The following is a 24,775-nucleotide window of genomic DNA, read 5'->3' as shown; positions in this document are numbered from 1 at the left end:
CGGGGTGTAGTTCCAATAGTTCTTGCAGCCTACAAGTTTGGTGAAGAATAGAAGGGTGGAAAGTATAGTTGTGTACTTTGTGTACCCCTAGACAGAAATACTACAGACATTTTCTTGGGAATAAGACATTTTGGGGTGAACTGGCATGGCATTATTGGTTTGGTCCTCAAGCTGGGATTGCGTACTTTAAGTGTAACCTAGAGAAAGTCAAGACTATGGCCTGGTTTGCAGGAAGGAAACCACAGCTGCTTTGTTCTCCCACAAGCTGCTAAGAAACACAAACCATGATTATAGCTTTTGGTTAGTCAGAAAGAGAGTAACATGGGTAAGGCTGGCTATGGCTATCTCATACCTTACCACACAGATACTACCCCTTGAGTAATACTGTATTGCAAACAAAAGTGCATTTCAATTTTTGATACAAAATTCTACAATGCAACTTTTGCCCGGACAAATAAGGAAGAGAGCCTTATTTGTAAAGAATTTTGAATGACTAGCCAGAACTTTTTCTTAACAACTTTGATGTTGCTTGTCTGCAGCCGTGCATGTACGCCTCCCTAAAGATGTTGTAAAACGCTGTTATTAGTCCCCCCCCCCAAATCAACCTCTGAAGCTAAGGGAGGCTAGTGTTTTTGTTTTTATGATCCCTAAGCATCTCTGATTTTGGGTTAACTAGCCTGTTAAGTAAAGACAGGTTTCTGCAGGAAATCAGACAATGAATGGTTCAGTGGAATTAAGTTCTAGAATGAGATGACACTAGTTCTTTTGACTCCCGGTTTATCATTTTAATTCTGCACAGTTTCCAAACACTCATACCTTTTTAAAAAACAGTTTTACTGTATATGTTTCTTCATTCTGTTAAATTCTGTAGTTCATGGTTATGCAAGTATTAGCAAGTGCAGCCACTCAATCTATTTTGCTTTTAATTTGATTTGTTCAATATGTTTAGGCAGCTCTCAGATACTTGATATTTTCCTAATTTGCCAGTGGGGAGACTAAGGCTGCAATGAAGTCTCAGTTAGTATCATTAACTTATAATGTTGTCATTCTGTGTAATACTCTTGCTAATGCTAACCTTTGCCTCAAGTGAGAGGACACAACAGAGAACAATCTGTTGGTCTTCTGCCGTAGATGATCATTTAATTGCTAAGAACCTAGTTTAGTGCTTCCTTTCTTTCACTTCAAAGTTACTTATTCAGTGCATGTTTACTTGGAAGGACTTGGACCCTAGTAAGAATGGTGAAGATTATAGCCTTAGCGGTGTCCAGTAATACATCTTCACAAAAGGAGCTTGGCATTCCCAATTAATACGGGCGCTTACTTGATGCCCTTTTGAGTGCAGTTCGTCAGACACTGACATTTTGTTCCTTTGGACCTGAGCTCCCTGATGTGGTCCCCATGGGCACCATGGCACCCTCAAACATGCCCCTTGGCACCCACTATGGCCTCCTGCCACTCCTCATTTTTAAAGGTTTTTTTAAATAAAAAAACACACACAATTTATTTTTGTTTGGTTGAGAGTGTTTCTTGTTAGGGAGGGGTGGGTGTGACAGAACATAGATGTTTTGTTATTGTTTACTGGGGGTGGTGATCCCGAACTTCATCAGTTTTTCTTCCATGAAACAGGTATTTTGTGGGGCCTACCACAGTTCGCTAGATTTTCAAATGTACCCTTGAGCCCCGAAAATCTGGAGACCCCTGCTTGAGATGCTTTGCCAATTCATGGTTGTTCCAGAAGACTTTTCGTTGCTATAGTCCTCCTAGACTTTCTTGCTTTAGTGTTACTACCTCAACTATTGATGTTGCTTTTTTGCTGGTATTTGATTTTTCTGTAATGTTATGTTGGATTTGTTTCTATGTGTTGTGTGAGTTATGTGAGCTGCTTTTAATTCACTACTTTGTGAAAAAGTGGGATACAAGTTGTTAAATAATATAAATGGAGTAACTTTTAAGTCTACCCAGTCTCGTATCAATTTATCTAGGAGACTTGGGTGACTAAGAGTATTTGGACTTAGTAATGAGATTAAAAAGCATTTATCACCTCTAGACTGCAACTTTAAATCCAACTCAGGCCAACAATACAGTATATTGAATGTTTACCTTGTTGTACAGCCAGTGAATGGTCAGTGTAAATTAAATTAAAGTGTCAATCCCAGTTTTCCACAGGGGCTATATGTCTCCTAAGAGTCAGGGCTAATAGCAGTGGAAAGGAAAGAGGAATACCAGGTCCTGACCTCTTGCTATTAAAACAAGCAAATGGTCCCTTTGGGCCAAAGCTGAAATGGAGCAGTGAGGAATGTGAGTTTATATATTGACATACATGCATTCAGAATTTATTTATTTATGTATTTAATATATTGGTCACTTTCTCTTGCCAAAGGCAACCCAAAACAATTTACAACCAAGCAGTATCATACATAGGCTATAATGAATATGTGTGGTATAGGTTAGATCACATTTTCTTGCATTTGTATTTCTGCAGGCAGGGGACAAGCATTACCATCCAAGCTGTGCACGATGCAGCAGGTGCAATCAGATGTTCACAGAAGGAGAAGAAATGTACCTGCAAGGTAAGGACAGAACTTTTTTTTAAGTTTGGGAGCTGCTTTGAGCATGTGAAAAAGCAAAATCAAATTGATGTAAATAAATAAATAAAATAAACCAAAGTGACTGACAAAGATCTACTTCTTTAGTAATTTGTATGTAACATTTCACACCACTATTTATGAACTATATCTGCTGGAGAATCCCTCTGTCAGAAATATTTGGTGACCCCTCTTCAAGTTTTCATATTCTCCAAATCTTGACTACAGCTCTTGGGTAAGGAGGAGAGAGCTTAACCCTGATAACAGGTTCAGATAACATGCTAGACCAAACACTGGATGACATAAAGGGAACTGAGAAAGGAGCAAAGCAGTTGCAATCTCATCTCCAAGTGCCTGCACTTTCACCCTAATTATGTACAAATGTGGCTGATTTCAATTGGATCATCTCTTATCTATATGCTTGTTGACACTCGGAAAATGTTTGCAAATGAAAAAAATGTTAGATGAGTATGTTTCAAGTTACTTAACAATAAAAGCTGGTGAATAAAAATTAAGTTTATAATGAAAAAACTTAGTTCTTATTAGTTAACCCTGCTTAATGTATTAGTTAAGTAGGCTTTCTTCTCATGGAATAATTTGGTAAAATACTGTGTCTTTTCCTGCCTTTCATTTTCACAAGTAAAGGGGCTAAACACTTATTTAAAACAAAGAAAAAGAAACATATAAAAAAATTAAAACGTCCAGTAGCACCTTAAAGGTAAAGGGACCCCAGACCATTAGGTGCAGTTGCGGACAACTCTGGGGTTGTGGCGCTCATCTCGTTTTATGGCTGATGGAGCCGGTGTACAGCTTCCGGGTCATGTGGCCAGCATGACTAAGCTACTTCTGGCGAACTAGAGCAGCGCACAGAAACGCCGTTTACCTTCCCACTGGAGTGGTACCTATTTATCTACTTGCACTTTGATGTGCTTTCGAACTGCTAGGTTAGCAGGAGCAGGGACTGAACAATGGGAGCTCACCCCGTTGCGGGGATTCGAACTGCCAACCTTCCGATTGGCAAGCCCAAGAGGCTCAGTGGTTTAGACCACAGCACCACCCACGTCCCTTCAGATTCTTTGGTATCTGAAAAAGTGTGCATGCACATGAAAGTTTATACCCAGAACAAACTTAGTTGGTCTCTAAGGTGCTACTGGACATTTTTTTATTTTTTATTTATATTTCGACTGTGTCAGACCAACATGGCTACCTACCTGAAAGAAAAAGAAAGAAAGCTGAAAGTTCAAGGGAAGTGAGAGGGCGGGATCCACCTAATAAGCTCCAGCAGACCAAGTCTTGCACAAGGACTTCCACTTGCACAATAGGGATTCCCTCTTGTCCTCCCACCCCCCCCTCTGGGTGAGGTCAGGAGAACACTCAGAACAGGGTGTGTGAGGGAAGGAGATGGAGGGTGGTTCCCACTGGCGAGCTGAAATGCTTGTGCAGATGAAATGATTGGAAGAGTTTGGCACTGAATCCCACCCAGAAACTACCTAAGGAAACTAGACTTATCCTCAGGCCTCCCTGTGACTGCCTTTCTTCAATAGCCTGTATGCACTTGAGGCAGTAAATGTGGTTCCTGGGCTAATACGTGGCTTATTGTAGATTTTCTTGAAGAAGAAGATGCAGTCCAGAGCCACGTGACTGGGGAGTATGCTGGCAGGATAAAGCCCACATTGTGTTTCTTACCTTGGCTGCAAGTTTTGACTAGCTTTGCCTCTGAGCCAATATTCTCATGACTTGGAACCTTTTGGACATGAAAGGGGTGACTTTTCTTCCCCCTGGTCCCAAATATGTGTCCTCGTCCTGAAAATGTTTATAATGGAGTGTGCTGATAATAAATGCCATGTGATTATCATCCTTTATTACAGTGCCAAAGGTGGATCTTGTTGAATAAAGGTTCCCCATACTGTTTACTCTGACATTTACTTTGTAAACCTCCTGCTTTTGTTGGGAGAGGATTTCCTTTGCTTTATTGCTTGTACTGTAGCTAATAAAAAGCACAACTTTTGGGAATGTTCCCTTTTCTTTTTAGTGTCAGGCATGTTATTTTACTGCCACGGTCAAATGGGCTTTAAACTTAAGCTTTGGCTTGTTTGAGATTCTAGTTAATTTTGACATTGGCTTTTGTGAAGACAAGCATGGCTTTTTTTTCCCCAAAAGAATTTTTAATGGTAAACGTAAGCACTCTTTACTGAGGGCTCCTCAGATGGTTTGTTTATTGGGCATTCACCAATCGGAAGCCTCACCTTGGTTTTCGAACCGTTTCGGGAGTCGAACGGACTCCTGGAACGGATTAAATTCGAGAACCAAGGTACCACTGTAGTGCTGTAGTGCCAGGGCCACTGTGGAATTGATTTTAATTCCTAGTGGAGATGGGAGAAAGTGACTTGGACAACCTGAGTGATAGGTTGTCCACAGCAGAAGCAACTCTTGAGAATTCAGGGTATTAATATTACTTCAGTACTCTTTGCTGTTTGCATGCTTCCATGCTCCTTTAGGTACCCTATCAACTGTACATTTGTCAATAAAGAGACTATTACAGTACAACCATTAATACTTCATTACGTTGTTTTTCCTCCAAAAGGAAATTGACCCAGCAAACTGCCTTAAATCCTGCCTTGGATGGGTGAAACGAAATACTTTCACTTCACTTTGTTTCTTCTGACCTGAATGCAACATGACTTGACTTGTTCTCTCTCCACCTTCCAGGTTCTACAGTTTGGCACCCTGACTGTAAGCAGTCCACAAAGGGTGAAGAAAAGCTAAGGGTAAGTTTTGTTGCTGTTGAAAAGGGTGTTTTAGCACACTTGGCAGCCTGCATTTGCAGGAGCAGATTCCACCCACCTTACCTAGAAGAAGTATAGGGTATGTGGAATTAGACAGCTTTCTGATTACTTAAGGCAGACCATCATGCGAGTGACCCACAGACCCTGTTTCCTGCACAGCAAGCAGATAGCCTGGCCTGCATCCAAACATTTTCTACTTCTGAGTGTCCTTTGCAATGGCACTCAGTCCTGCAAACACTTATTAACAGGTCCTGGGCAGCATCCTAACAGCATTATCATATGTTGTCAAAAACAACATTACTTTCCTGTAAGCCAAATGTGTGGTTTATGAAGAGAATCTTGCCACCTCAAATAATTGATTTGGCTGTTCTTACATTCTTGAGAGGGGGACAAGGAGGGATGTGGTCAGCAGCAGGCACAAGAAAATAGGAAAAGAAACACAGCCTCAAATCGGTAATGGAAAATAATGTGACATTTAATAAGAGACTTGTTGCGTTATTGGAAAAGTTGTATTATTGAGACCCTGAAGGTCTTCACTGCAATACTTTTGACATTCTATTAAATTCCATTTTTTTTCATACTACTATATTTTTTCCACACTCATGAATTCCTGCCATTTATATGAAGTTGTCAGGGTGATTCATGTCACCATTACTGAAATTGTTTGGGTTGTTTAGTTGGATGCTGTATTTATTTATAGTCTAAATAGTAATTTGACAGACCTTGTTTACATCGTCTTATCTGTTGGCCTCACTTTCTCCTCCTCCTCTCTGTATATATTATGTGTGCTTATATAACTCCTGACATAGCTGACCACTTCATATATCTAGCAGAATGGGCACCGGCCCATAACATTATTGCTTAGCCTTTAAGATACCATAAGGCTTGGGTGTTTTTCGCTGCAGTAGACTAATGCAGCTTCCCCATGTTTAGAATGAATGCTGTTGCTTGCAGTACTCTATGGACATTGAATATACACTGCCAAATAAAAAAACCTGATTTTGTAGGGCATGGGGGAGAATATTTTATTACGTTATAAAAAATAAATAGTGCCAGTAATTTCAAGGTTGTGACAGAAGCCACTAAGCATATTTCTGTATCATTGAGATCAGGGTAACTGGAGGCAGGGATGTGGCAGATTCTCTGCTGCATGTCCAGTCCTGCTAGCTAGAGGTGGCCCCCAGCTTTCCCACCTGTTCTGTTGCACCCTCTACAGGCTGCCCAGTTCCTCAGGTAATAGATCCAGCAGTTCCATCGCCAGCCCTGCTCTATTCCTGAAGGGCCTTGTTTCGGGTCCTACGCTAACTACCACCAGTGGGACAACTGCTGCTGGTGGCACGTGGTCTACTGTGCACAGTGAGGGGCCTCCAGCAGCAGAACCCCTTCACCAGCAGAAACAAGTGGAGCAGCCTTTCTCAACCTGTGGGTCCCCAGATGTTGTTGAACTACAACTCCCATCACCCCTAGCTTGTAAGGACAAAGCTCAGGGATGATGGGAGTTGTAGTCCAACAACATCTGGGGACCCACATGTTGAGAACCCACTGCGTGGAGGATATTTTCACCAAATCCTAACCCCCATAATAGAATTGAATAGCTTGTGTCCTCTGCACTGGCTGAAATATTTGCCTGAATAACTACAGACAGACCAAGAGACTTTAATTGTGTTGCATCACCCACAACAACACCACTGCCGTTATGAGAATTCTCTCACTAATTCAGAATGACCTTTCAAAATCCATTGGGTTTATTCCCAGTTCCCAAGGAAACTGAAGATGTTCCCGCCAAGTATCTCATTTCTTTTTCTCTCTTATACGAGCAAGTGCTCTTTCCTTTGCTGAAGATGATTCAGCATGCCAAAGCATTCACACACCGAATGTGGAAGGTGGTAGTTATAGAAGGCACTTAATACTACACAGAGTGAAAATTGTAATTGCTTTCCCCCCCTCCTGAAAGCCAAAATACACATTGTCAAAACTTGTTGTTGAAGCAGCTTCATTAGGGCTGCCTTTTGTCTGCATTTGTACTTGGATTGCACCCTCCTTAACTGTGAGAGTTCTTACTGGTTTAGGTTTTAGGTGGAGTCCATAAAAACAATGATTGCTTAAGATCCATTTCCCTTTTGATTTCTTTCATAGAAGGTTACTGATGCCAAAATAAGCAGGAAAGAAAGCAATGCTTTAAGTGTAGAGATGTTTCTTTCTTTTATGCTTGCCTGCCAGATGGAGATTTTCTGTTGATAGGATGTGCTGCTGCTTTAGCAGTATGTGTTACCAAGTTGGTTTTAATGAAATGTTTTTTTTTTTTACATTTCTGTGTATCTAGTTGCCCCTCCAATTGCCCTTTTTATTGCACATTCATGGTAATCTGTGCCCCGGGTGCTATCAGGGTATTTGTGCACCATGCCTCTTTCAGTCCTGTTTTGCACCTGCAAATGTTTTGGGGGCTGTCACGCTGCTTCTTTTTCATTCACTGTATATGCTGTAACTTCTTGCTGAACTCCCATAACTTTTCATATTACAATTGTTCTGGATTGTTTTTGTCCCACTTTTGGTGGGATTAAGCCCCTCCAGACAACAATAATGGGCACATCCAGACCGCATATTTAAACCACTTTTAACAAACAATTTTCCTTCTCAGGGATCTTTGGGAATTGTAGTTTCGTGAGGGAGAAAGGAGGGGTTTTCTAACCATTCTTAGCACCCTTAGCAGACTGCAGTTCCCAGGATTCTTTGAAGGAAATGCTGGTATTTATAGTAGTATAGAAGTGCTTTAAGTATGTAGTGTGGGTAAGCCCAATGTGGTAGCCTTGGGGAAGCATCATAGAACAACTAATAAAGCAGAATAATTCCACTGTGAGTGCATTAGTATTATGTTAAGACCAGCAATAAAATGCCAGTCTGGAGGGACCCTGAGAGAAACCATTGCCATTTTCATTCTTTCTTCCCTTTTCTTTGTTTTATGGCAGCATTCCTCATCTGATTTCTTTTATCCAAAGAGTTTGGTTCTTCGCAGGCCACGCTCATCAGAGGTTTGCAGTTGAGAATTTATACACTTCTTATCTGACAGTTCTGTGGGAGGATATCTGATTTCTGCACTCATGTTTGCAGCTTCTGCTGTTGATACCACTTCCTCCTTTACCATCACCTCACTCGAGCACTTACTTTTTCTTTTGAAATTGTGCGCTTGATTTTGAATTTGCAAATGTACACTTGATTTTGAATTTCTGCACTCAATACTGTGTGTTTCCTAAAAACCGGCACACAAGAAGTAGAGTTTTGATGTTTTGTTTGTTTTGATGTTTTGTTGTATGGCAAAAGTTACAAAAATCTATCATTTTGGATAATGGAAATGCTACATTGCATGATTCCTTTACTGATTATTCAGGGATTTTTTATTCATGTATTTCCTGAGGAAACAATTGTCATAACATTTGTCATCAGTGGAAGTCAGTTCAATAAAAGGTATTGCATTCCCTTGCTTGAACGTTCTCTGTTGGACAACAAGACTTATAGACAAGTAATGTTCATGAGTCTTGACCTCCATGGAAAACATTCAAGGGAGAAAAGGCTGTGCCTTCTTTCTACTCTATAGATTGGTGAGAATTCAGTGATCTCCTGGAATAAAAATGGCTTCTGTCACATGCAGCTTTCAAGAGAGAGAAATCATCCAAACCAAGACATCTTTCAGCAAAAGGGACACTTTTTGACTCTTGCTTTGTACTCAGACTCCAGCTGGCAACCCATACCAACCCCACAACACAGTACTTGACATATTCCCTCCTCTTCTCCTTTACCTTTCACTTTGAAGGAGGAGATGTTAAAACAAGTACTACCACCTCTGTTTCCTGTTCTCCTCAAACTTCCTGGGCTAGGATTGAAGCAGGCATTCATATGCATTAAATATCCCAAGTCCCCACTTGCATTTATGAGGTCTAATGATATACCCAGACATTGTTGGTTTGTATCCTGGGAGCAGCATGGTCCTCTATATATATCCCACAGTTGGTACATATTTTTTCTCTCTAGGAGTTTCCCAAGACCAGCTTAACAGGGGTTTTCCCCATTCTCGTTAAATTAATTAATGTATATGTGTAAAGGAACCAATGGTGTGGTTTCACGGGTGTGGTTTTGTTTCACAGGTAGCTGGGGTGTTGTATTTGTGACTGTGTGCCCAATTTGTCTGGCTTATACCCATCACAGTTACTTAGCTATTGCTGAAATGGTTGCTTATAATCAAGTCTCCTGTCTAAGGTTACATTCAGCAGTAGAAGCGCCAATCAGTCTTAGATTCTTAAAGCTTGCCAGATGTTTCCTGGGAAATTTAGAAAGCCATTTTGCAAGCAATCACTTTATTAGGTTCAAACATTGGGTACACCCTGAAACATTTAAAGATTATAAATGGCAAAGTGGTGGCTTTAAAAATAAGTTTGCTGTGCTGTTACAAATTTAAAGCATGCTCTTTGGAAGAACGTTTCTTGAGCAGTTTTACAAGTACAGTTTGTTGGCTTCTCTGGCAAAGGTTCTGAACTTCTTGCACCCTTTAACAGCGATGTGAAAAACTGAAATGTAGCAGATTAAGTTTTTCCTGTCGCTACATCTTTAATGATAGGAAAGCTTTGCCTGCTGAATTTAACATGCAGCGATTAAAGGTATGTGTGCAGCTAAAGTGGTTGTGGGGAAACCTGGTTTATGTTTTTGAACAATGGATCATTGAAAACTTTAAACAGCCTCGTTGACTTTGCTGAACTTCACTTTACAAGTGAAGGGTAGTATCTCAGCTATCTCTGGTCATGTGTGTTTAATTATTGGTGTTCATCCATCTCCTTCAGTATTCTTTCCTTTCTCCTGCTTCAGGTGGATCGGGTGTTCTTTTTTATACGTACACGAGAATGAAAAGTGTCAGTAGGTTCAGAATTGCTGCACCTGGCAAGAAAAGCATAAGAGCCAGGGAAAGCTTGTGGAAATGATGGGAAAGCATTATACATATGCTAAAGCTTCATTTCATTTTGGAAGTCTATCTTCAGCAGCATAGCCTATCAGGAATTGGTGGTTAAGACATAGCAAATTCTGTATCCTGTTGCACGCATGGTGACAATCTGGCCAGCACCCCTTCCAGGAGCTACAGATTTAGCATCTCTTTGCAGTTAGATTAATAGGTAAAAGTTATCTGTTGTGAGATTTCAATCCCAATTTTTGTATTTTTATTAAACCCAACATATTCAAGTATGATAGTTACCGTACTGGATATGCAATATTGTTAACATGCAGAACTTATACACCTCCTGCAGTTTCTTTTAAAATCCCTGAAGCCCGAAGCATATACGGATAGAATTGGCTGTTTCCACTGGTTCCACAGGTCTTTGGGCCACTTCCTAACAAGCGTAACATTTTAGAAGAACCTGACACTGAGTTAAATGGTGAACTGAGTGCCATACTATATGGGATGTCAGGTAATCTATTACTGGACTCTTGTCTCCTCCTCACCCCCTTTTTAAGGGAAATGTAGGTGTTGTGAGTGCAGGGTTCAAGACTGATTGCAGCATCACTGAAGAAGGAAGTGCTTAAACCTTTTTAATGGGTAATTTGTATGTTCAAAATGCTGTTCCCAGCATTTGAGAAAGCAGCATAGGCAAGGCAATTTAACTGCAAAAACACGCATTCCTAGCTCTCTCTTGAGTGTGCCAAAACCTGAATCTCCCTAAGAAATATGCCGGGAGGTTGCCTACTAGTTTGTTGGTGTCACATGTAGTTCAGCCATGAACTTCCACTAAAGCAGCAGAGCTGATGTTGCACACAGTGACCTCATTCACATGTAATGATGACCTATCAACCTTAGGCTCATGTGCACTCCCCTCCACTGTGGCCAGAAGGAGGAGTTTGGAACTTTTTGCTTCCATTTTGATGAACCACAGCTTGATATGGTTGTCAGAACAAGGACAGACTGGTTAATCTTCACTATGATTTTCTGAACCAAGCCAACTTCAAACTATAGGTTTTTAATCCTGCTTGTTTCAACTGACTATAACTTAATAACAGTTAAGAGCTCAGAGGAAATGCTAAACTGTGGTTAATCTAAAATGGTCCTTGTAGCTGTATTGTAGTGGAAGAGGGGAGTGCATGAGCTTTCTGCAACTGATTCTCATAATAGTAAACCATGACATTTGAAAACAGGCAGTGACAACTTATCTGAGAGGTGCCCTAAAATTTTAATAAAAATGAGTATGATCCGCACTGCATCTTAATTTGTTTCCACAGAGCTATTGTTTTGAACTGTTTCTAGCAATGTTAAATGACTGTAGAATAACTTTGCAAACCAAAACCAAATTGTTCCCTTCTTCTCCAGCTGTTTTCACCACCTTGTATAATGAACTCCATCAAAAAACTAAGGCAGGTACTGTAAGCAGCACTGGAACAGTGTCCTTATACCTTATAGTAGTGCATCCAGTTGGCTTGATGTTCAAGGGATTCTTCCAGTTATGGTGTACTTACCCCATACTTTTCCATAGAGCATGACTTGAACATCTGTAATGTAGAAATGGGCCACCATCACATCACTGTATCAGGATGATGTGGATGACTCAGGTGCTTTAAGAAGCTATCTGTCCATATTATGTGCAGTGCATGGCAAAACTAATGTTAAGGCAAAGCAGAGGCGCCTTTAATTAAGATGTAAACCCACCCAACTTAAATAACAAGGGAAATACATTTGGGGGGAGATTGTGGTTTTCATAGAGTATATGCTATAATCGACTTGCTGCAACCGTAGCAGCACATGGCACAATATGCCCTTCATGCAAAAGGAACATGAATATCCTTTTGCTTTGGGCTCATAGATTGATGCAAGAAACAAACACAAAGCTATAACATATATTTAGAGAGAAACAGTCATCATGAGCAGTGTTCAAGCTGTACTTTGATGATTAAACTCCCTGGGCCATTGGCATCTTTCATATACCAGTCTGCCTAAAACAAATGCATAGTGCTCCCCGCCTGTGGTTTATTGAATTGACAACATTAACTTGGGGGAGGGGATTGAATATAAGTTCTGCATTACTTATTACACCTGAAATTAAGGCAGAATTTCAGCTTAGGTTGAGGTGTTAATCCCTTGATTGGTGTTTTGACCTACAAACAGGTTACTTTCATTCTAAGAGGTTCCTTCTATGTAATTTCCCTAATAAGTATTCATAGGGTTGCAGAGTTGAGAGACGTAGTTGAGAAGACAGCATGGCAGCAAATGTAGTCTTCATGTTCAAAGGCTGGGAAATAAGCCAAACAAAACAAACGATTGTTTTACAGCAATTGCAATGTATCCTCATCAGGTGGAATAGCAGTCTTTGGGGGAAAGTGCAAAATCCTGATGAATTTCAGAGTATCTGGTAATTTGGAAACACTTGGAAAAACATTGTTTAAAAACTCCTTCAGTAATAACGAGCCACAGGGTTGAAGGAGAGGGTCTGAATAAGTATAATTGTTAAAACTAAGGAAATGGTCCTAAAATACAAGTTGTCTCTTCAAACGAAGAGACTATGCAGAGAGGTGGCAATTGTAGGATTAATGTAGAAAGCTGATAATTATAGAGAAGGAGGTTCAATGCAAAAGCCTGGCTGTTCAGAAATATGTCAGCTAAGTTTAAGGTTTTCACGTGGATGCAAAATGATAACAGCCAAATGAGATCAAGTTGAGGGATGCTGAATGGCAGAGCTACAGATAGTCATTTTGCTAAAGGTCAAAATAACAGAAAGCTGGTAAGGGACCAAAGTTGAATTGTGATAAACAGAGGGGTGGACCAAGGAAGAAAACAGTGGCGAAGTAGAAAAAAAGAAAAACAAGGCCACCGCTTTATTAGTATTTTTGAAATGTTTTGACCGTAATCATTCCACATGAAAGCTTAATAATAAAGTACATACCAAATTTGGGTTTGTATAATGCACAGAACATGAGGCGCTAATGATGCTTCTCCACCCTCTTACAAGAACAAAAATGGTGTTGCTGATATGTCTGCCTCTGAGCAGAAAGCCAGCACTGAGCTGTGGCCAGATTACTGAGTCTGAGGGTCATTCTGTTCTGCTTGGTGGTGGTATTTTCATAGAATTTTTAAAGAGTTGGGACCCTGAGGATCATCTAGTCCAACTGCCAGTGATGCAGGAATATACAACTGTCCCATACCTTGGCATTATCTACCCATCTATCATGCCACGACCTTGGCATTATCATGTACCCAACCTCAAGTTATGTTGTAAACCACTGTGATACATTTTTATGATAGTGGTATATAACTATTTTATAAATAAATGATAACAAATTTGCTAGCCCAACATTTAAATGCATCCCATTTTAAAAACAACAACTCAGCACTCCTATTTTGCTTACCAATTGTAAAACAGGCCAGTATGTCGTAATGGTTGGAGTGTTGGATTGGGGCCTGGGAGGCATGGGTTGAAATCCACACTCAGCCGTGAAACTCACTGGGTGACCTTGGGCCAGTCGCTGTCTCTCAGCCTAACTTAGCTCTTGTGAGGATAAAGTGGGAGAGCTATGTGCCCCACCTTGAAGAAAGGGAAGATAAAAATGTGATAAATAAAAAAGAAATAAAGAAATGCTTGTATAAAGCTGGGAATTGGACTTCCAACAGAAAGGCTGAGGGGTCTGTTACTGGAAATCTCTTCTAAAAGATAAGGAAATTCAACTAGCTTTGCTTTTTGTCTTCTCACTCTGGAAATACTTGTGTTCCGGAGGGCGCACTGCGCTCTTCCGTCCAGGATGCAATCTCTGTTCTTTGGCCTTGGTTGCTGGCTAGTGAGAGACAAGGACAAGTTCACCAAGAGTTTAATTAAAAGGCAGAAGGAGGCGAAGCACCACTGCATTCCCTTTTAATGATTTATTTCAGTCTTGAAAGGGCATGGAATTGTTTGCTGGGGGAGACAAAATGTCTTCATTGCTAAGACAACAGGCCTGATTCTTCTTAATCCTGATCATCCCCTGACTGTGCCATATTGTAGATGAGAATACGTATTCAGATGTGCACCCCATTACATTTACAGTAATGTGGAGAGACAGTATTGACATTTGGATCCAGGTTCAGATGAAAGGCTGTGTTGCCAAGGTATGGCAGTTGGCTTGGCAGTGGAGACATTCTCTCCCCATACCAAGCACCGGCTTCATTTGCCCTCAGTGATGTCATTAACTGCTTGCCAAATCCAATTGACTAAATGGCATTGTGAAGTTATTGTATTTCCCAAGTGGCCCTTGATTGGCTTGGATTGCTAGAGAAGAAAAAACCCAGCCAGAAAAATAAAAGGTACTGGAAGAGCAGCAGTACTGGAGAAAGAGGATGCAAACTGAATTGCTGCAAACATAGGTGAAACAGGCATTATTTGTGTGTTGGGATGGCAACCCTGGAAAACCCTGCCCCCCATATCAAGGGTAAAGATTTTGTAGCAGTCTAATTGAAATATCTCATTACCCTGACATTGTCAAACTGCCCCCCACCCAAAAAAACCCCAAAATATTTAAGGATGTTCTTAGTTTTGTATCTACAAAGCTCACAATTGTGTAGTTGGAGGGAAGTACTTAATTTCCTTTGAAGATAAATCCTCATTGCCATAGCAGTTTAGCTGGATGCTTTGCATTTCTTTATAATTCTATTCTTGCATGTTGATCTTTCATTTGGAGTAATTAACTTTTCATTTATTTGACATATTTTTGCAAAACTTAATGTATTGCTATGCTTTATTTTAATTTTGCTATGGTTGAATAGACACACTCAGTGTTCGTTCTGTTTGTTTGGTTGATTGGTTGGTTGGTTTTGCATGCTTGTAGCATATACATTTTATGAAATAAATAAATAAAATAAATTTAGCTTGACTAAGAAAAGGATCCATATTGGCTGTTGCTCTTGAAAAGTGAAATAATAATCACACTCACAATTATTTGTTGCTCAGTTAGACCACAATTATCCTTCCATTTTTATATTGCTTAAATTTGTTTTGCCATTGGAAGAGCTCAGGCTGCTGCCCTGTGCACATTTTATCCAGGAGGAAGCCTAGCTCCCAAAATACAACAAAACTTGCTTCTATGTAAACAGACTTAAGTTCAGGAAATTCATGAGTGGGCTTCAATTTGAATCTGCAGCTTACTAGTTCATAGCATGTGATCTTAACCACAAATATACAATCTATGTGATGCAAATAACAATTAGCGTAGGAAAGAGGGATAAACAATGTCACTTGGAAGCTTTTAGTGGGAGGGAGGATAGATGGACATTAGCAGGAGATGTGGTAGAGTTGCCTTCTATATAGCTTTTGGCCCTTTGAAGACTGTAGTATTGATTGACTGATGGATTGATTTTAATTTCTATACCAATTAGAACTATCTCTAAGTGGTGTACAAAAAACCAAAAGCAACAATAGAAACAAAATATTACAAAAATACATAAGTTACATATTAAAATGTTACAGTAATACAAAGTTATACACACGCACACACACACACACACACACACACACACACACATATATTCATTTTCCTTCTGACACACCCTTCTTCCCAGCCTCCAGGTGCTGAGCCAGAGTCCAAACAAGCTCTCAGCTCAGCCACAAAAGTCTGAAAGGGGTATATTTAAAAACCATAACACCAAAATACCATTATCTTGTAACTTTCCCAAAGTTGTATCAATGTGGGCTATTTCTTTTACATGTTGCAGCTGTCCACGTTGCTGCTATATCTGCAATGATTCCTCCTTAATATAAATGTTAAGTGATACACTGTTAGGGCACATATTCCATTAGCTACTCGGGTCCCAAGGTGTGTAATATGTTGTAGTTAAAAATTTGGCACCTTGGAATGAGCCTGGAAACACACTTCAGGTCACCGCAAGTGGGCAAGGACTAGCATTATGAGCCAGCTGAAATTTCTGAACCATCTTTAAAGGCAGCCTCATTGCAATAATCTAAACAAGGTTACCAGATCATAGCTAGACCACTGAAACCTTTGAAACCATCATATCCCTATAGTGGTGTTCATCTAAGACTGAGATGGGGAACCTGTGGCTCTCCAGAAGTTGCTGAACTCTTAACTCCCATCAGTCCTAGCCAGTATTACCGGTGGTTAGGGATGGTAGGAGTCGTAATCTAACAACGTCTGAGGGGTCATAGTTTCCCCATCCCTGATGTCAGGAATGTTAGGTGGAACGTGTGGTATTGCAGGCAGGTTCTGGACCCTAACCACAAATGTTAGCTGACTGCCAACACTTTCAAACAACAACATTCCCAACTATAGACAAGGATAGTATTCTGGTGGTTTGGTGTTTTATGCTGTTACCCTTGCTAGTTGTGTATGCCTAGAAAGCTCTTGCCTGTCAACAAAATGCAGAACCCCTCCTTCACAAAAGAAACCCAGCCTGCTTCACAAGATCCAGATGAAAACATTACGGTTTTCATTGAAAAAATGTTGACATGGTCTTTTGAAAAACTACCTTTTCTGTGTTTCAAATAGGATATATAATGCAGCCACGCCTTTGCAGCTTATTTCTTTGTTGCTGTTGTTATTGTTACAGCCTACAAGAACATCTTTGGAAAGTATTTATTCCAGGCCTGGATCCAGTATACCTGGCTCACCAGGCCACTCAATCTATGTAAGTATAATTTTGTCTTACCTTTTTATTTATTAATGATACCTTATGGAGAAGTAGCAGCTGGGATTTGTCACCTGTGAGATGAGAACTCCAGCGTTTTCACCGGGCAGGCTCGAAACCTCAGCCAGAAATGCATGCCTTTCAAAGCCTTTGAAATGTTACTTTCCGGGTTATTGATCCAGTGGTAGGTATTGCCAACAATATGCTTTGAGTAAAAATTGAAACTGACAGATTCCATTACATTCTTTATCGAGTGGCTGAGAAGAAACAAGGCTTGAAGACTTTCTTTACATGCATGGGATGTCACACCAAGCTTATGTGCTGAAATATATAGCAGGAGTAGTTTCCCCCTCATAGAGCAACAATTCCCACCACTGCTAACAAGCTATGTTCACCACAATTCTTTGTGGAGATTTTAAATATGTGTTGAATGTGCTTTAAACATACAGAATGGACAGCAACTGACCCATAGATCTGTGATTTTCGGAAACAGCCTGGCATATGCTATGGCAGCTAGTAAAGTTGACAGAGGACTTTCTGTTCATATCAACTGGGGCACATGCCTAAATCAGGACTCTTTATGAACTGCTAGTTTCAAACTACAGAGCACACTTTGGCGTGAAGCCAACGTATTCAAATGGGTGGATTCAGAGCCTTCAGCAAATTTGGAAAAGTCAGCTCCTCATTACATTGCATAGCCTCTAATCTGCAGTTCTAGGGAACCTTTATATATTATTCCGATGCACAAGGGAATAATTAAAATGTCTTGTCTTAAACGCAGTAGCTTAAAAATGTTCAGACATGAATGCTTGGGCTTCAACAAAAGTGGCTTTTAAAAGTTGTAGTTGCACAGACTCATTTCAGTTATGGCTAGAAATTATTCCAAAACAAGTTTGAGGAAGACATAGTAGCATGCACATCTCTTTGTAACATACTTTTAGCTGCTAGCTTTCGTAAGCCTGTGCTATGACAGAAAGAAGTCAAGTAATACAGACAAAAAGAATGAACATTATTTTTACTGATAGCTTCATGAATAGCAATATTCAGCAGTTACTCCCATTTATCCAGATATTTGATTCCCTCCCCACAGAATGTTTTAGATTATCCCAGCCATTTAATCTCTCCCCCTCTTCCACTTAAAATCAGACAAATTAACCTTAAGAATTTGGCACACTTCTCTCCATTCTATGGTGTTGTAACAATAGCCTCACAACCATATGAATGTTGTGTGTGCAGTAAGCCCACTGTGTTCATTGGGGCTTACTCCCAGAAAAAAAATGTAGAGGGTTGCAGCCTAAAGCTGTAATTTTATTCACACTTAGGACCTTTTGAGGCGGGTGCATTTTCAATAGCTGTCATTGATCCAATAATAGTGCATTAATCGTGAATTTATACTGTCCCTGTATCATTCTGCTTTATTAGTTGTTCTGTGATGCTTCCCCAGTGTTACTGAATTATTGCTGTGTGGAGCAGCACTTGTGAGCTATAGTGCAACAAAAACAGAGCAAGAAATAAACTGGAATATTTGTGGTATGAAAACTTGAGGGTTTCCAGAAGGAAGTTACAGGGCATGTGCTGATCAGAAGTGAAGTAGGCACAAACATCATTGAAAGCTGATTCATGAAGGCACAATAAAAAGGACATCTGGTGGGGCCCTTACCTGGGAATAAGCCCAACTGAACATAGCAGGATGTACTTCCTAGAAAGCAGACATAGAACTGTGCTATTAGGCTGCAATCCTAAACATTGACTACGTGACTACTTGACTACTAAAGCATTGACTACTTCTATATTCCAACTTCATGGAATGAGTATTGGTCTTTATGCAGCCAAAATGGCACCACCCATGTACAAAGGAGGCAAACTCTCATTTCCTTCCCCAGTGTTAAAACAGTGCGTGCCTGAGTCACCCAGCCTACTGCCATAAAAACCTGTTGGAATCAGTGAGTGCACAGCAGGCTTCCTGGCAAAGTTTGCTTGAAGGTGAATGCAGGAGGAGGAGGAAGAAAGAGATTAATGAAAAGACATGAGAATGTAGGGGGCTGGATCTGAGACAGCTTCGGGTGGAAGGTGTTGAGCAATAACACAAAGCAGAAACTGGAACTGGGTGTGTGTGAGGTGAATAAACCAAAGGGGGTAGGAGAAGATGCAGCTAGGTGTAGGAAGCAGGAGATAGGAGAAGATGGAGGAGGGGTGATGAAGTTGGGTGGGGAAAGAGGCAGACTGAGGGAGGGAAGAGAGGTGGAGACAGAAATGGCAGGACAACTGACAAAGGAGATTGGAGGGTGAAAGGGTAAGTGTGAAATGGGAGACACATGAGGAAAGAGATGCAGAATGACTCCTGGGGAAGGGAAGTGAGAGGAAGAAATGTGGGGGTTGTGTGGGGGACTAAACTCACCAAACAACCCACACAGCATTTCTTTGGAGGGCTCCGCTTGTTGTTGTACTCTTGTAATCAGGATGCATCCTAATGTGTCACAGTGTTTCGTATATTCTTAATAGGGAATAATCATAATCATAATAATACTTTTATTTATATCCCACCCTCATTGGCTGAAGTCGGGCTGAGGGCGGCTAACATTAGATATATAACATTAGTGTAAAATCAAACAATAATTAAATTACTTCCTAAAAACAGGTCTTTTAAACAGAATGTGGATTAAGTGAGTTTACTAACAATTATTTATGGAACATATAAATTTGGCTTACATATAAATGGATATTTTAGTGTGCTGAAGTTATCAAGATGCACCATGTGGGAAGAAGGACCTGTAAATTCTGAAATGGGCCTGGTGTGCTTAAGAGATGCCCATTTCCATGAGGTTTTTATGGACAACTTGTGAGACGTCGTCATTTTAACCATGTTTGCTGGGCAAAATGAGGACAGGCATAAAGTAAATCCTATGGTTACACACAGCTCACTGCCAAGGGAGATGCAGCAAAATCCAATTCAATTGTAGACGCAATTTGTTTTCTTTCTTTTATTTGTTCTTTTATTAAGGAAGAACATTTATTAGCCAATGTGGAGTCATTTTTAGTTAAACTCTCAGAAACTGACTTGTACTGGTTTCTTCTGGGGGAAAGGGGAATTGTTTTAGACTGCTTTATACTGCAATATTTTGCAAATAAATCATTTCATATATTATAATTTTTTTAATGCAGGTTTATTTGAATTCTTAGGGATGAGTGGGATAGAAATGTAATTAAATGCAGCAAATAAAAATCAACCACAACTTTTCTAACAGGATTTTGCCCCTCCTCTTCTCAACATCTCCTTGACATAGACATTGGCAGGGCTTGGTTTATGTATGGCATGTTTTGCTGATAGGAATGCTATATCCAAAATAAGGGTGTTGCTGCCCAAAGGCTACCCACTGAGTTACTGGCAGAGCTGAATTTAGACTTCATAGCAGACTGGGACTGATGTATTGCCAAGTCTAGGCTTTAACTCAAAAAAATAAATAAATGTTCCACTCTTTTAAAAAAGATGCATAAGGCCAAACGAAAAAAGAGTAGCTTCCGTGAAAAATAATAGACGGGCTATGAGGTTTTCTTTAAGCCTACTATAGAAGCAAAGTCCCTAAATAATGAACTGTATATTTTAAAAAAAATCTACAAGTTTGTGTGTTTAATTTATCTTCTGTCTTTGACCTTCAGGCAAAAGTAGACAATGAGATCCTTGATTATAAGGATTTAGCAGCCATTCCCAAAGTCAAGGCCATTTATGACATTGAGCGTCCAGACCTAATTACTTATGAGCCCTTCTACACTTCCGCCTACGAGGAGAGACAGGAGAGGCAGAGTCTTGGAGAGGTAATGAACTGGGGTTCACCTATTCTCTTATGTGCACTGTTTCTAAAAGTCAGCTTAGCTTCTGCCTGATGTATAAACTTGATGCTCCTCTTGCTGATCTGTGCAAACATTCCACATCTCTCTGGCCTTAAAAAAATAATGATGGCATTATTTGTTTTGCAGCATGAAGGCTTCTGCAACGAGAAAGCATATGGCTCCTCTTTGTTGCTTACCTTTTTAATTAACGCCTTTAGCTGCAAGGACCACATTTAGTTTACAGCCCCCTTTTCCTTGTAGAAGCATGGCAGTTACCAAATGCATGTATGAAGCAAGCACAGTGGTTCTATCTAATAGCATGTGATTTTGAAACAGAAGGCGTACATCAGGAGTTCAGGAGCTTTTGTGGGACCAAAGGGGTACTAATTCAGTAGGAGTGGCACCCTTTTTTTTACTTAAGGGTTGTATTCCAGGAGTGGATAAGTCAAGACCCAAAGAGTATGAGCTATGCTAAAACACAGAGATCTACTGGCCCTGGAAACAAAGGCATATATTTAATTTAGTAACCCAATTCAGGTTTGAGCTTCCAGGATAGCTTATTTGGTTTACCATGAGACTCTTCATTTCAGAGTGATGGGTTCAAGCCCCACAATGGGCAAAAAATTCCTGCATTGCAGGCAGTTGGACTAGATGACCCTTGTGGTCTCTTCCAACTCTACAATTGTATGATTCCATATTTTTGCTTTTGCTTTTTAACTACAGAGTATTTGCATGATTATGCAAAGTCAAAAAGAGCTCAGTAATCTCAGTTGCCTATGGGATGCCATAAGCAGGACATGAACACAACAGCATTCCAGCAACTGGTATTTAGAGTCATAGCACTTCTGGCAGTGGAGACACAACATCATGGCTGTTTTATGCTAATACTAGAAAGTGGAATAATACAATCGAGAAGGTACTTGACTAAGAGGGTTTTTCTTCTTCCCGGTTCTACCATGAAAAGAGTTGGTAGCCTTTGGCAAGTGACTTCTTCACTTACATCTTGTATTCACATGTTTCTTTTAAGCATTTTGTTTTTTCGGTGAAGCAGTACATGCCTCTAAATGTTAGCTTGTGCATTGTGCAGTATAAGTGAAAGTCCATGTTGGGTTTGCAGTAAAGGTTAGAGCCAGGTAAAAATGTAGGATCAGTGCTGTTGATTCTCACTTCTATTTAACTTTGTTTGCTTTATCATCATAAACCAAAGAGTTAGTATGCTATTTATTGGAGGAGCCTTTTATGGATCCTGTAATTTTTGTACACTATCTTTTTTCTGTATATTTATATTACTTTTTTATTGTTTCCTGCTCTGAATTGAAATACTCAATAAAGAGCAGATAATAACAAAAAATATGTATGTGTGTGTGTGAGTGAAAGGCAGAGATAAATATACAGATTATGATTATTATTCAGGTTGATAAGCAAGTAGGGTCTGATCATGAGATCCAATCTGTCTAAATTCAGTAGCCATCTGAAGATAAGGAATTAGAGCTATGCTAGAATAGAGCAGTGTGTGTGTCATTGTCAGGCAGAGAACAGGTAGGAGAAGGGAAGAAAGCACTCAGAAAGATGTATAGCGTTAAGTGCTAAGGAACTGAGCTTTGAACCAGGAAGTCATGGTTAAAATTTGTCTCTTCCAAAAAAATCTCTAAGGCTGCAGTCTCATATGCATCTGCCTAAGAGTAAGACCCACCGAACACAAGGGGACTTATCTCTGATTAACAATCATAGGATTGTGCTGTATCTGGTCTTATGTAAGCCACTGTCTCTACTTTTCCTCAATGGAGAAAAACACAGTAATCAAAATCAGCACTAATTTGCCAGATACAGGAGAGAGAGAGAGAGAGAGAGAGAGAGAGAGAGAATAGTGTTTCCAAATGGAAACTACAATGATTTCAGAAGTGCACAGCAACATCCATATATTAGAATTAGAATTAGATCAAAAATGTTCACAAGTGCAAGAGTTGCATGTCCTGTTCTTAAGAAACATTATCCTCAATAGCTTCTGCGCAGTGGAAAAAATAAAGGTCTATGTAAATACCTTTGGAGAGGGCAACTTTCCTTATGCATTTCCCTAAAAAGCAGCCTGGTAAATATTTGCAAAGCAAAATCAATAATGAAACATGATATCAAACTGATGTTAGATTTTATGTGTGAATAAAAAATATTTACACAGAAAATCTCTCCTCATTTAAGACTATTTATTCATGTGACTTGACAAGTCACTCTGCCTTTACTCCATTCCCCCCCGCCCCTACATTAACTGCATTCTTTATTTCTGTGCTGTGATGAACAAGTCCCCCACCCCCGCCCCCAATAATAGCTTGCAGACTGAAAATGTATGATCAGAAGTTCAGGGTTCTAAACTGTAGGGAGAAAATGCTCAACATGTGAAGGGTTGAGAGGAGCATTGTGACATTGGAGGTGGAGCCAAATATACATTGCCCCTTCATACATATAACATGGGGAGGCAATTTAGGTGACAGTACTCAGAACATAGTGGGAATGTGCAAACACAGTGCTGTACCTCTTGAAATCTGAAAAATCAGTTCAGTGGTGAACTTTGGGCTTTAGAATTTCAGCGGCATCCCGTGTGACAACAAAATTCACCCCCACCTCGCCTTCCATTATTCACCATTGTTGCAGAATCCACTACGGCACCCTCTTGGCTCGGGGCCCAGTGTGGGTAAACTGGTTGCGCTCCCCTAAATCCTCCTCTGGTTAATTATAGTTCTGCATGTAGCCTATGACAAAAGAGCAATATTTGGGTTGCACTAGTCCAACTCCCAATAGACTGCGATCTACTCACAGTATAAAAAATCTGGCAGTGATCTACCCAAAGTTGTGGAGCTTTTTTTAGGAAGCCAAAGTTGGTGGGGGTTTTTTGGTTTTTTTGCTTTTTTGTAAGGAGATCGCTGAGGGGCCAGAGGTCAACTAGGATCTACCAGGAACACCCCACAATCTACCAGTAGATCATGATCTATCTGTTGGACATGCCTGCTGACTAGAGTATGGTCTGAAGCCAAGAAGGACCAGTCCGTGTTTGAATTGGTGACTGGGAACCACACATACATTTCCTTGGATTCCATTATGGAAGCAAGGTTCCCAAATGAACAAATAGCAGTCACTCTGGAAGCACCCTGCCTGTGTTCAACTTTCTCTGAAATGTGACCACTGTCAGGATAGCTGCAACAGCAACAGATCAGCTACAAAACCTGTTCTCTTCTAAGCTATGAAACTGCTTTGCCATCTTCTTTGTCTTTTTCCGTAATGTATGGACTAGAGACCAGAGGCATTGTTGCTGCTGACAGCTAGGCCAGCCAGGAATATTATTTGTGCACATAAGCATAACTAGCTTTTTTTCAAGGATTGGATGCACTCACTTACTGCGTCCATTTCTTCCAAGCTACAGCTTGTGTCCTTTCTTTGTTTTGATTCTCTACCCACTCTTTAACTCCCTTTAACTCCCCTTTAACTCCCTAATGAGAGACTCACTCCTCTCCACACTCACTCCTCTCCACACACACACACCAGTTCTGGCACTAAAGTTAATTTGGATAACAACCCACAACTTAGCATTCCAACCCTTTAAAGCTGTATCTCTTGTAAAGTGTTTGATCACTGAATTTAATATTTCAGTCTTTGAACTACTACTGTCAGATCTTATTATGGAAAATGTTTTCACATAGTGCCACCTAGTGGAAACCAACCAGTTAATCTTCTTGTTCAGAAATGAACACAGAGGATCTGATTGGCCAATAAAGCAAAAAGTTATCGAAAAATAAATAATTCTGGTAGTGAAAGGTTGGTCTTTGATTGTAGCACATATGCTTTTAGTATAGTTCATACATGTTATGGTTGTATTCCTATTTGCAAACTCCCCACAGCTTCTCTTACACCATTGTATCTGATGAATGAGGAAAGACAGAGGCTTTGGCTGC

General features: G+C 40.2%; 1 protein-coding gene across 25 annotated transcripts in view; it reads left to right on the top strand.

Annotated features, from left to right (window-relative positions):
* The window catches only part of ABLIM1 (actin binding LIM protein 1), a 215,778-nt gene that overhangs the window by 150,948 nt on the left and 40,055 nt on the right, over positions 1 to 24,775 (top strand). For 16 of the 25 annotated variants that reach the window (XR_014548860.1, XR_014548863.1, XR_014548864.1 and 13 more), the window contains 4 exons: positions 2,483 to 2,570; positions 5,295 to 5,353; positions 16,929 to 17,006; positions 20,664 to 20,819. Coding sequence is in view for 6 of the 25 variants with exons in the window: in XM_083616695.1 (XP_083472821.1) it covers positions 2,483 to 2,570; positions 5,295 to 5,353; positions 16,929 to 17,006; positions 20,664 to 20,819 (381 nt within the window). In the remaining 19 variants the exon portion in view is untranslated. Of the gene's footprint in view, positions 1 to 2,482; positions 2,571 to 5,294; positions 5,354 to 11,714; positions 11,763 to 16,928; positions 17,007 to 20,663; positions 20,820 to 24,775 lie in introns of all 25 variants that reach the window. The other 9 variants (XR_014548861.1, XR_014548862.1, XR_014548873.1 and 6 more) reach the window with 1 other exon arrangement.

Source organism: Podarcis filfolensis, assembly GCF_964270895.1.
Source record: "Podarcis filfolensis genome assembly, chromosome: 5".
Lineage (NCBI taxonomy): Eukaryota > Metazoa > Chordata > Lepidosauria > Squamata > Lacertidae > Podarcis > Podarcis filfolensis.
Note: the sequence above shows the minus strand (reverse complement) of the source record. Positions and strands in the feature narration are given on the sequence as shown.